This window comes from Pleurodeles waltl, chromosome 8, assembly GCF_031143425.1.
Source record: "Pleurodeles waltl isolate 20211129_DDA chromosome 8, aPleWal1.hap1.20221129, whole genome shotgun sequence".
Taxonomy (NCBI): Eukaryota; Metazoa; Chordata; class Amphibia; order Caudata; family Salamandridae; genus Pleurodeles; species Pleurodeles waltl.
Window position 1 is genome coordinate 1,494,676,126 of NC_090447.1, and position 13,617 is coordinate 1,494,689,742.

The following is a 13,617-nucleotide window of genomic DNA, read 5'->3' on the forward strand; positions in this document are numbered from 1 at the left end:
ACGGGTGCTGCAGTCCACGAGTGACATGTAACCTGCAGGCCATGGGTACACTTTGTACCATATACTATGTACTGATAAGTAAGTTAAATATGCCATTTCGGTGTATACTAATTTGTCAGGTTGAAAAGGGGGGGCACAGGCACTTTACCACAAAGAAGCAGCACAGTCACTTTACGACCGAGTACCTGGGGTAAGGTGCAGAGTGCTATTCCCAGAAAACATAAAGGGTCCGGCAAAAGGCAAAAAATGCATGCTGATCCTCTAGGAAGGGCAAGTTTCCTACACTTGGGACAAATCTTTATAGAGTTTTTTTAATGTACTTATTATATACATTCAGACCAAAACTCCTGTCTATTCAGACCATTATCTCTACAATCAGTGGAACAGAGACACCAATGAGGACATTATAAAGAAGCATATAGAATCTTCAACATTACTTATTAAAATAACGTGGCCTCCAGCATCAGCTCATGGAAGCAGCATTCCTCAGAGTTATTATCATAGCATGTATGTTGAAGCCGAGCTCTGTCATTCACATGAAGTTATTACATCCTGAGGTCTTTATTGATATCCATATCCTCTCAGTCATCTAACACAGATATTTTATTTTTAATATAGAGTGCTAGCTGTCATATGTGTATAATCACATTTAGCAAATTCAGCCATAAAGAGTGAACTCCTGTACATACCCCATTCTTGACTTTAATGGAAGGGTTGTATATCATTTCTTGCTAAACATTCTGGGTAAAAAGACCCCACCTATTTGAGTCCAGTAATCTGCTGCCAGCCACTACGCCCATGATGAATCATTTCTGCATCCTTAGGGTGTCCACGGCGACTGCAGTTTGGGACCACCTTCAAACCCATCACATTCAGTCCCGCTGGAGTATAGTGCTGTCTAGGAACATATTTGTAATATATTAGTCTGTGTCTGAGATTAAGAAATCCTGTTGTGAAGCAGCATTAATACTAAATGTTCTATCCAGGTCAGGCTTACTTTTATTCTTTGCTCCTGCCTCCCGCCCCATACAGGCATCCACCATCTTGCCACTGAGTTAAGTTATTAGCTTTCTATGAGTTTCACTTTCATTCATTATGGTCACATTAAAGACAGACTGCTCTACCAGAAATTCCATGCAGTCGACATCGATGAATGCTTGGATCAAAATTACATAAAGACACCTAATGGGGGATGTCCCCACTTTCTCTTTAAATTGTTCTAATATGATGACCTCTCATTGTACACATCTCCTATCTTGGTTACACCCAGAAATGTCAGTGGTTGTTGAGCTTTCGGTTCCATTGTTGCTTATATTAGTGGCTTCTTAAATAATAGCAGCTCTAGTGTAGTGAACCTCTGCAGCCTCACTGTAAGTGCTAGTGTGTGCTATGCATGTTCTGTGTTTATTACTGTGTGAAACTGTGCCCTGTTTCCTGGCATTGTGTTTATTATTGAGGTGGTCAGTGGGATCGGAGCTTCTATATCTTTTATTTGAAAGTGGGGTTTATATTCTGCGTAATACCAGGAAAAGGCCTGTTTCATTTGGGCCACCCAATAACATCTCTCAAAGTCCAGAAGAGCCAAGCCTCGTCTAGTACACTGAAGTGTTAAGTGATTCCAATTTAATTTAGGCTATTTGTACGCCAATATGAATTTTAATTTGATTGTGGAGGAATTCTTAAAGAACACTGCATTTAGAATTGGTGTGTTAGCATACAGATATAAAACACTGTATCACAAGGTAAAAACACTGTCTTTATTATCGCTTTGTGGTCTGCCAGAGAATAGGTGTAACGTTTGCTATTTAGTGGCATTTTCTTCCAGTTTCATATTTGCTTGGTCATAGTTTTCTTTAATCGTGGTCTCTGCCTTCCTGTGCATTTTAACACCGAAGTACCGTACATGCTCCTCACTCCAGGCCACTGAGTAATCTGTTATCAGCTCCACCTTTGTTGGTGGTACAGGGATTAACAATGACTTGTCCCAATTTATGGTCAATCCGTAATGGCGGCCAAACTTCTAGAATTCCCTAGTTAATAGGGAGATACTGATTGGGTCCTTGGGCATCATGACATTATATAGCCCTTACCAGATATCCACTGCCACGTATGTGCACATTGCTCTTAAAGGATACAAATCCAGTGTTCAGTTGCACATGCAAAAAGTACAAGGCAGCCTTGTAAAGTACCTCTGTTATCCGGACTGTTTGAGTGAGAGCCCACCGCTGACTGATTCGGACAGTTGGATCTATAAAGAGTGAGTGGATCCAGCCAACCAGGCTTTCTCCTAATCCCATCCGATTTAACACTCGGAACATGTAATCCCAGTCTAAAGATCAAAAGCCTTTTCAGCCTCTAGCAACAATGCAGTCAAGGGTATTTCTGGATTAATTATTACATTAATTATAGGACACACAGTTGGTGGGAATCTTTCTTGGTTTAAGGATTCTTGTTCTTCTTGCTTATCTCATTGTCTGAGGTAGGGCGGTAAATCCCTGTGCCTCTTCCAAGACCACCAGTAGGTGTTGGGCCAGTATATCCAGATATTTATTTTATAATTTGACTGTGTAGCTGTCAGCACCAGGCTCCTTTCCATAGAGTAATGTTTTCACTGCGTCCTTTATTCCATCATCTGTAATAGGTTCTCTCTCGTGAGCCTCCAGCCGAGCCAAGGTGGCCTCAGTTAAAAATTCCACCATTGAATTTCAGAGTTGTTTCAATATTTACAGGTCGTAGTAGAAACTGGCAATTAATACTGCATTATACTCTTGGCAGTTGTATGTCTGGTGCCCTCCCTCTCTTTTAGCTCTAAAACCTCTCCCACTGCTCATTTCAGATTAATTTGCCTGGGTAGCATGAGGCTTGATAGGTCTTTCTCCCTCTCTGTATTGCTGTTACTCTGCACTCTTCCTTAAGTACTTGATCTCCCAATCTGCCTGGTCTCGAAAATTATTTTTCCTTCACTTTAATATCATTTTGTCTGATGTATTTAAATTCCAAGTTTTAATTTGGTTTATAGTTTACTCAGGGTATTGTGAATTGATTAAGGACCACTGCTGAAACAGAAGTACACATCCCGGTAGTCTAGGCTTTAAAAGCCACCCACAGTATAGCATGGCTAGAGATTGACCCTTCATTTAATTTAACATATTCTTCTACATTTCATCTGAGGCATTCATCGAAAACCCCACTCGCAATCTGGAGGGAAACACCCGTGGATGCTTTGCAGTGTTCAGGGTTGGTGTAGCTATCAGTAAAATTGCTGAGGAGTGGTCAGAAATGGTGGGCGGCTCTATTGAACACTCCCAGGTCATTGTCCTTGCATCGCTGGTGACCTGCCAGGAGTCAACAGATTAATGTGCTTTGGCAACTGATGAGTAAAAAGTGTAGTTCCTCACATTAGAATATTAGAACCTCCATCCGTCAATCAGTAGATGGCTTTTCTTTCTTGTACTCTGTGTGCTGCTGATGTGAGAAACCCTGGTGACTTGGTTACTTTGTCTTTTTTAGTGTCTAATTTGGTGTTAACATCCCAACCCCATATAATTGTGCAAGTAAATAGTACGACCATTGCGCTTCGGCGATAGGGGAGGTGGTCCATGTCCAGTTTCCATGCAGCGAGGGCTGCTGGAATGTACACTGGCACCTTCTCCAGATATGTTAGACTTCTTGATTCTACATTAATTAGCTCTTACGACACCAGTGCATAAGATGGAAAATTTCTGCCTCTTCTATGTTTAACTTCTAAACTTGAGAAGTAGTTGAAAATAGGTTTTACCCTTGACTTATATTATTGAAAGTTACAAAACAGAAATTAAGTATTAAAGTCCCTAAGTCGATCTGTTCGATTAGATATTTTATTGTTCATATGATCATCAAGTTTGATGCCCCACTTTACATATTCTTTACAGCCTTATAGCCTACATTTCTATTTTGTAACTTTGAATATTATAATACAAGGGCACAACCTATATTCAACTACTTTATCATTACCACATTGTGGATTTTAGGAGTTAATCCACTCAATGGGTTGATCCACTTGGAACATATAAATTGAGCCCTGTTTAAGTTAGCGTAAACCCCTGGATCCTTGCCCCTGCTTCTGAAAGGACATTAAACCTGAGAAGGTTCCATACTGTTCAAGCACATTCAAAACCTGAACCAAACAGTGTTCTGGGTTCGACAGAAGATGAAGCATGTAATCCGCACATGACAGAATTTTAAAACCCTGATCACCAAAGGCGACGCTAGTAACAAGAAAACCCCATCTTCACCCATTAAAGCTGGAAACGATTCTAAGGCAAATATATGGACAAACTGAAGGTCTCCCACATAGGAAAACAGTATTTTTCTGGTGCACCATATTGTACTCAGCTATATTAGCAGACTAATAAAAGCAACTTCCAGATGGCATGTGGGGGGAACAAAATAGGAGACTATGGGTGATATGGACGCTGTTAAATTAAGCATCCCAAAACAACAGAGCTATAATTTCTATGTGGCACTGTTTGGAGTTGTTTTAGGATTTTATTTTTGTGTACCAATGGTTCCATTGTATGCAATATTGTGTATTGTTTATTTATAGGTTAATGTGTAGGCCAAAATGATTTATGGCACATTACTTTAGGTATTGGTTGATAATGCTGCCATGTCTCATCCAGGGTGAAGTAGGGACCTGAAGGTTTCAGCACTGTGTATAGCATCACTGTATATAAGCACATGTTTAATAAATTTTGAAGATAACCAAAATCAAGATGTATGTCAGTTTTGTAATGGAAAAGGGGCCTTCCCTGGTGCACTTCGTGTTAATTTAATATTGTTTTCCCTCAATGATTAAAGATTTCTTTAAAAACAACTATTGCTGTAATGGATCTAGATTAATCTGTGTGAGTTTTCTTTAATACTCAGAGCAGAATTTCGTGAAATCCAGTCATGACAAGGGTTACCGAGTTGTCAATTGATGAAACATTCACAGCATCCATCACATTTTGTTGCAAATATTTCATCTTTCTTAATGATCTTTCATATCGTTTCCTATGCTCTGAGTGGTTCTGGGTCTAATCTTTCTTCTCTTTATTTAAAAATGATCCACCATCAGATCATTAATGGTTAGCTCCCATGCAATACACAAAACCTGAAATTCGACATACCAGGCCCAAGCCCTTTATTACGTCTTCAAAAGATTTAGCACAATACCCCGGAAGCAGTATACATTGTTTAGCAGCCAAACCCCGAACTGAGACTAAAGAAAGCTAGAAAGTGAAGTAAATCATTCATGGTTGCATGTTTTCTTTTTTTAAGATATTCAATGAACGCTGCAGGATTCACTACAAGCCTCCCAAGAGCCCATGAGAGACGGCAACTCTTGGACCTGCACAGAGGGCGCTGCTGTGTTGATGAAGCAGACGGGTCCTCAGGTTGGACGGCCGCCTGGAGGGCCCACCCAGAGCCAGGATACACTATGTGTGTTTTCCCTCTGTTTTTTATCTTTGGCTGAAGATGCCGGGATGTTAGGTTCAGTATTGCATCGATAGAGCCAATTTGGAATAATCAACTGCTCTTTTGTACAAAATCTGTGAACAAGAAGGGATTGTTTTATAGCAAATAAACATAATTTTCAGATGGAAAGTCAAGCCCTGAAGCTCTTTTTCCACAGGTCATTTTGTTTCTGAATCAAAAGAGCTTGAGGACGAATGCATCGCTTCGGTTTTCACACCCTTAAATGAGTTACACATTTTGCTCAGTGGTGGAAAGAAGGTGTTTTTGTGTGTCAAGATCTTATTTGCATCTGCCTAATAAATTGGAATTCTCTTTATTCACCCCTGATAATCCCAGCAGGGGAGCCTACACTTCTGAAAGCTCAAAGAGATGTTTTATTGTCAAAGCCTAAGGTCCACAGATACCTACGAAGACTTCAGATATTGACCATTGATGAGTCCCCTATGCACACATTTCAGTTTTCCCTTAATTTCCATCTCTTCAAATCATTCACAGCACTCCCACTTCAAAATACTCCTTGTCTGTCCAGTAATTATCAAAGACTTCACACTTCTTTTCTTGGCCAATAATACAGTGATACATATTAGTTCCCCAATTTATTTAACCAGTGCCCTGTTTTTAGAGGCACATGACTCCCTGAAGAGCTGAACCTTTTACTGACTTGATGCGCTTTCAGTAGACGTGTGAAATGGTTCAACTGCTCCACCTGTGCCTGGCTGTGCAAGCCCTACAATATTCTGTCTTGCTTCTCCCTCTCCAAAACTAGGCCTTGGGATTGACAGGCATGTGGCGTCTAGTTATTGAAGCAGTGACCATTCAAGGGGCTCGTGTGCTGACTGCATGCGCTTTCTCACAAAAGGCAAGTTTACCTACCAAGGCTCCGCACTAACCACATCAAATAATCCAAACACCGCCACTCCACTCGTACTCACCTGTACGCATACATTCCTTGCATCCTGATGCTGTTAAATCAAGTGTAAAACAGTAGGGGCTGGTAATTTTCACACACGCATGCACACACACATCCATTCACAACACTCATCAAATATTCAAACATACATGCACGCACCAAACATTGATTTAAAAAAAAAAAAAAACCACCCCCCCCCTCCTCAGCTCTGTCTCGGAGGTCCCAGGATGGTCCACAGGAAGTCAGCCAGTAATGGAAGTCAGCAGTCCCAACTTCGTCACAGAGTGGGATGGGGTCGTCGAGACTGCTGACCTCTCCCCACTCTGTGACGAGACGTCACTGATTGACACTTGCCCTGGACGCTTCAGGGCTTAAACTTGAAGCGCCCAGTTCGGAGTCAATGGGTGACGCTTCCCCTGGTCACCCAGGGGAAGGGCCTCGAGGCACCTTTGCTGAGCTGAAGAGGTCACGCCCATAGGAGCTGTGACCTCCTCAGCCCAGGCAGCCAGGGGTCTGCGCATGTCTCACTCCTGGCTGTCTGAGCTGAAAATGAAGAGTGTCTGTCAGGCTGACCTTTGTTCAGCCTGACAGACACTCTTCATGAGGGGCATCTCCCTAAAGGACGGGCCATGCCTGATTGATATTAAGTCCATTATAAAATATGTATTTGATTTGGTAAACTCCCTGATTTTTTTCTCCTTAAGACACAAGGGCATGATTTCTTGAACCCATTGTTATTGATTTTTAAACTTTTTTAGAGTATAAAAAGAGAGTGTGTATATTGCGGACGGTGGTTGTACCTTATATCCTAAAAAAAAACCTCAAACATAAACAGTATTCAAGTCCTGTCCAACAATAGAAAACTATACAAAGTCATCTACAACTGAGTTCTGGGTGTGGGAGAATACTGAGATGGGACAGAGGAGTAATATCATGGGTGGCTATTTGCTCTCATGTTTTGCAGGCAGCTTGAGGGGGCAGCGGGTGGGGAAGTTATTACTCAAGAACAACTGAAACAATGTGGGGGGGGGAAGATCCTTGGTGTGTAAAGCCATGCAACACGATAATGAATAGTGTCTTCTGGGAGGGGGATCAGAGGTGATTATCAGTGAACTTCTAATAGAAGATGAAATCTACAGCCCACAGTCCTGTAGGGGAGCCTGGAAGTTAGATGGATCCACCCCCCTTTAGGAGGGTAATGTATCATCTTCAGAGTCAGCACCCAGGGCCGTCCAAAGATCATCTCAGTTTTCTGCTATTGGGTGTTTTCCTAATCCCCTATTCTCTTCCCTCTGAAGAGTGTTAGGCTCAGCCTGGTCCTAGTGCGGGACGACTGTGTGCCATGATTCCACTGAAGACGCGCCGCCAAAGGCTTCCATCTGCTCCTCTGCTGTCTTGGTCAGGAGGGGACCCAAGTGTAGGAACAGGGATATCCCCGTACCCTTCTTGAGGCAACATAATATCCCCAGCACCCGGATTTATCAAGAGGAATGTAAGGGTATACTAGTGCAGTTGGCCAAAACTCTGAAAATGTTGTCCCAGTAAGTTGCCAAGGGCAGGCAGTCCTCACACCATATAGTAATAATCCACCAACGTCGACTTGCAACATGGAAATATTCAAATAAGCTGAGCGAGAGAGATAAGCTATATGCAGTATAAAGAAATGGATCAGCTTAAATCAGGTATTACAAGATATTGTGCATGGATAGGGAAGTGCCCATCCCTATTCCTTCTCGTGCGTCACTCTCTGAAATTCCATCTCTAAGTTATCTCTCAATTGTTGTAATGGTGATTGGAGGTGGGAGCATTGCAATGGTCTCACAGTGTCTGCCAACGCCTAACGTATGGTGAATGCATCGGTTGGTGAGTGTCAGGTTCTTTGTCTTCCATTGTCCATCTGGTGTGCAATATATGTGCAATATGTTAGGAACTGCCCCTTGTGCAGCAGATAACAGTCTCATAAAGCCAGGAAGAATTGCAGTCATCCACCAAGTAATAAAACCGCCACCCCCTCCAGACTGGTGACCATCCAGTGTATGAGCTCTCTCCTGCCCAGGAAGGAATGGTGGTCCGAAAGGGCCAATAAAGGGATCTCTGGGCCTTGAAGGGCTTTGGAGTTTGTGAGTAATTGAAGTCTGTCAAAGCAGTGTATTACCACCTCAAGCAAATGGAGCAGTTGTCCGTCACTTGGGGAGTATCAGAGTATATAGCTCGCCGGGATGCAGCAGTTGCCCTAAATTCCTCCAGGGACGCCTTAACCAACCACCTGGACATTCACTGCGATTGGGCCGATAAATACTAACTCTTGGAGTGAGGAGCTCCCAAGCATTCCTGATTAATTGAGAATCTCAGAATGGGCATGGCCATTCAGCAGTATATCCTCCATCACACCAAATCTCCTGATAAGGCATCGAGATGTACTAGGTAGATAGTATAGGAGCCTCACATTTTGGAAATTGCAATGAGTCCCATGGTTGACAGCAGGAGCGCCCTCCAAAAGGCTACCTGACTCCTCCATTGCGTGAATCTTCATTTGCAGGGAGGATATTAATACCAAGGTGCTTGAGCATGGTGCCTACTACTTCATATGGTCACAACTCAATGCGGCAATTAGTGGGGCGGTTGTCTGGACACAGAGGGAATATATACTATTTGCTGTTGTTAACCAACAGCACAGAGGCATTTCCAGATTCCTCCAAAACTAGTGCTTAAGTTTCAAAGCCTGTACAGGCGTCTTTCGCATAAAGGAGGACATTGTCCACATAAAGGACAATTATCCTTGTACCATCATGGAGGAGGGTACCCCAGTCGTAGCCCTCCATTCTCACTTGGGCCCCATAGCTAGGGAAAATAGGAGGGAACGAGCGGACAGCCCTGAAGGGTTCCCCTTCCAGTCACAGTCAGGTCAGATATGTACTCCCCAAGTTTGACCCTGGCCACTGGGTCAGTATATTGCAGTTGCACAGTTTGGATAAATCTCTGTCCAAATCTGACCTTGCGGAGCACTTCAGTTCTAAATGAGCATTTCAAACTCTTGTTCCAGGTCGAGAAGTAGGGCAACGGAGGCAGCAGAGTATGGCCAACTTCTGGAAGCTGCGTCCATTGTACAGCCGGAATAATTTTGGGGCAACACATGGGGTAAGACATAAAAGTCGATGGGCAGTCCATTAAGGCCTAGTGTTTTACCCATGGCACATTTTTTTGTTTTTAACATCGGTTATTTCTTGGAGTTGGTGATGGGGGATTGGGGGGGGGGGTGGGGGGGGGGGGGGGGATCAGAGGTAATGGGCCTTCCATCTCTTTACGGAGCCCGGCCACGGTCCTTGGAAGTTTCAGGGTATCTAGAAAAGCTTAAGATGCTACTGGTCTTGTAGCAGAAGTAGCTCTGTTGGAAGCCAAGATATGAACACATACACGCTATAGTGCCTGTCCTTTCCCCTAGTTCCCACTGCTTTACACCTGAGTACCATGAGAACACAACAGGCAGGTAACAGCTGACGCGCCCCTCTTCTAGTACCCAATGAAGCGGATGTGAATTTGACAAATGGAAATTGTTTTGGAAATGGATCCTGGTGTACCAGAGCATTATTCACTCCCAATGCCAGATATTTGGAGGGTGCCTGAGGCCACCCAACAACACAGTTCAGTGGCATAGGTTTGAATCTCGCTTTATTCTACGCATCCTTTTGAAGTCGATGGGCAAAGTAACTTTAAATTGACTAATAGCAACACGGGTAAAATCTGTAAACATTAGTTTAAAAACTTGCTTTTCATCACACATCAAAACCTCTTCACCATTTGAAATTACTTTTTCATTTTTGTGCTTGTACTCGGCATCTAACATTTTAACTGCTTGCCTTTGCAAATAAATTATGCATAGTTCTGCTTGATGGGAGCGGGAGGGTGCGGAGCAAGGAGTTGATAAATGAAGGCAGGTGGAATCTTTCCTGGCATAACTACCCCAAAAAATGGATCTAACTATTCTCTTGCAGCCAAATAACTTTAGTTATTGTGACATAACACAGAGGGAGGTGGCGTGTAACAGCCAGAGCTGCTGACATTGGAGGAGGGGAACCATGTTCAACATCCCTTGGTTCTGTGCAAATCATTTAAATTCCCTGTGCCTAAAAAAACCAGCATTGGCAAAGCCAATAGTTTGTGCCTATGCAAGACCTATTGGCTTTGTTTGCCAATGTTTATGAGCCATGTTGCAAGTGGCTGAAAGTAAAGATAAAAAACTTTGACACAGCCACCGTTGACTGCGTTATAGAGTTTTTTTTGTTGTTTTTTTTTACTTGCAGCTATGCGCAATGAAGCCAGCACTGATATAATCGATACTATAATGTACCTGTAGATCTATAGTCTGGGGGACTCAAGTGCACTCCTGACCTTTGCATGTAGCCCCCTGTTCAAAACAGGCAAGCATTTATTTGAAAGTTAATCAACATGAAAGAAAGCAAGTAACTAGGGTATCCTACACAGTTAACTTCTGGGCCACCTTCATTTTTAAAGACATTCTGCATCAGACGTGCCAAATATAAAAAAGTATCTTTAAAAAATTACAAAAATATATTTTATTCACATGCAGAACTGTTTCATAATAGTATCCATCAGACTAAATCAGTGCAAGTATTTTTTTTTTTATTTAATAAGGAATAGGTTTCAAACATGAACTTTGAAACTTTCATGCTTTCAAACGCCCTGACAATGCCAATAGTGAACTAAGAGGCAAGTCAGTTATTTACACCCTTTCCATGGCCTTAGTTGCTATTCTACATGGATAACATTTTAGTAAAATCAAATATTGGAGAAGTTTTGGATCAGTGCACATCATGAACGTATGCAGTTCAAGATCATAGTAAATGTAATAATAAAGAACAAGCATTGGCAAAGCCAATAGGTTTCGCATATGCAAAATCTATTGTCGTTGTCAATGTTTTTTGTGCATGTTCCAGATAACTCTAATAAAGATGTGAAGTAACGGAAAGAGCTGCCAACTTTGTGAACTGAGTTAAAGTCTGCTGAACATCCTGTAATCCTGCCAAAACATGTTAGCCGTCCGGGTGCCATAAAAAAGTGTCTTTGTGCAATATAACTGATACTCTTGTAAAGTGCTGAAATACTTAATAGAAGTTTTAAGTGCTTTTTTGTATAATAGCTGCGCCATTTAAATCATGACCCTACTGCCTGCAAGGTAATTGCACTTGTGATTACTTGTTTAGTAGTAAAATATAGCAATAGTTGGTGTTCAGTGGGTATCCTAGACCTTTTGTCATCTGTGCAACTGCACCTGCTGCACCATTCAAATCATGACCCTAATGGCTGCAACGACAAATGAGAAAATTGTTTGTTCATTAATATGTGTTCTAAAAAAGGCACAGTTGCAGACAAAATGCATAATTACTGTGTAGCTAAACATAAGCTTTCATAAAAAGTGCCTTTAAACTTATCCAGCTCTCCAAAATGAGTTGCCGCAAATGTCATAAATAAAGCATATGCTTTATACATCAAAGTGAAAACCAAGAATTGTTAAATTGTGTTACAATGTGGCTGGCTCTTTCCTGTGAACAGATCTTATCATGTACTTGACAGTGAATGGGCCATAAACACAGTACATTGCCCAAGATCACCATATGTTAGGCTGAAGCCGAGACTGAAATGCGATTTTGTACTTTGTTCCTAAAAAGGCAGTTTCACAAACTAAATGGACTCACGAAAAAAGAGGAATTTTGCAAAAACAAGTGTTAAAAATGAAAAATTATCTGCAAAAATTCCAAAAATGTATTTCATTAACATGCAGAACTGTTTCATCTTAGCATCTTAGTAGTACTAGTACATCAGACTTAATCAGTGAGGTCAGCAAACGCCGTCCTGAACTTTGCATGCTGTCCATGTTGAAAACGGGCAAAATGTATTTACAAGTTAATCGAAGTGAAAGAAAGCAAGTAACAAGGGTATCGTGTACACTTAATGTTCGTGCTGCCTTCATTTGTAAAGACATTTTGCAAACAAGGTGTTAAGTATGTAAAAGTCTCTGCAGAAATTGCAAAATTTTATTTCATTCACATGCAGAACTGTTTCATCTTAGTAGGACTAGTACATCAGACTTAATCAGTGCAAGCTTTTTTTGTTTGTTTTGCAAGTAATCCTTTTCAGACATGATTTTAGAAAAGTTCATGTTCCACCCACCCTGACAATGCCAATAGTGAACTTCATACGCCGGGAATGAAAGGCAAATGTTTTGTGCAGCTGAAGAACCAGATACCTTTTGAGATGGCTGCGTCTGAAATAAAACTTTAAAAAGGCACAAGCGGGCTCCATGGGGAAAGTATGCTGCCTTCCTTTTTCCTGTAAACCTCTCACTTTGAAGTCATCCGAAAGCAAAATAAACACCAGGCTCTTCAGCACCCAGCTTGATATGTGAGCTCGGCCTTTGCATGCCCAGCAAATGTGTCAAGATAAGAACAAGATTTACATGCCTGTTTATTACAGAAAACAAGTTTGTGGGAGAATACTGTAAACATGGCTTTGGCAAGGGGAGGTACAAACTCGAGCTGGGGAGACTAAAGCAAATAAGGCCAGCAAATGGGTTGTGATTCGGTGGGCGGTGTTCTGATGACGTAGTGGTGGAGGTGGCCGACCGCCAGTATGGCTGCTGGTGGCTCTCTGTCCGGAAAAGGGCGGAGGGCTGCCAGCAGTCATGATACGCTGTGTGGAAAACCACCTGCACTGGCCTTCAGCACAGCAGTACCTCTGTGGTCTTGAAAAAAGACTGCCAAGATTGAAATGAGGCCCTTAGTGTTTGGCAGATGGGGCTACCCCGTCACAAACGTGATGGATATTCTCTCCGCCATATTACGATTCCATTTTATCGTATGTAAATTGTAATCTGACGGACGGGATATTCGTCATGTCTGCGACAGAGCAACCCGTCTGCCAAAGACTAAATCAGGACCCAAGGAAGGAGGCAAACCAAGACAGATCCTTGCTGCGAATGCATATATTGTAGAGGTGCTACAAAAGCATCCTTTGAGAAACAGTATCATAGGCAGCACTCGAGTCCAGAAGCATGAGGAATGAGGAGTCACCTTCGTCTATTGCCCTTCAAAGCATCTCTGTCACCGCCAAGAGCCTCTGTATTATGATGGCAACTGAAAACATTTTGGGATATGTTCAGAATATGATTGGCCTTTAAAAACTCAGTCAGA

The 13,617-nt window shown here is 42.1% G+C and overlaps 1 protein-coding gene across 2 annotated transcripts in view; it reads left to right on the top strand.

Moving 5' to 3' along the window:
* The window catches only part of MIX23 (mitochondrial matrix import factor 23), an 87,823-nt gene extending 82,195 nt beyond the window's left edge, over positions 1–5,628 (top strand). For both annotated transcript variants that reach the window (XM_069202721.1, XM_069202722.1), the window contains one exon: positions 5,302–5,628. In XM_069202721.1, coding sequence (XP_069058822.1) covers positions 5,302–5,352 — 51 coding nt within the window. In that variant the 3' untranslated portion in view covers positions 5,353–5,628. The remainder of the gene's footprint in view (positions 1–5,301) is intronic.
* The last annotated feature ends 7,989 nt before the right edge of the window (positions 5,629–13,617 follow it).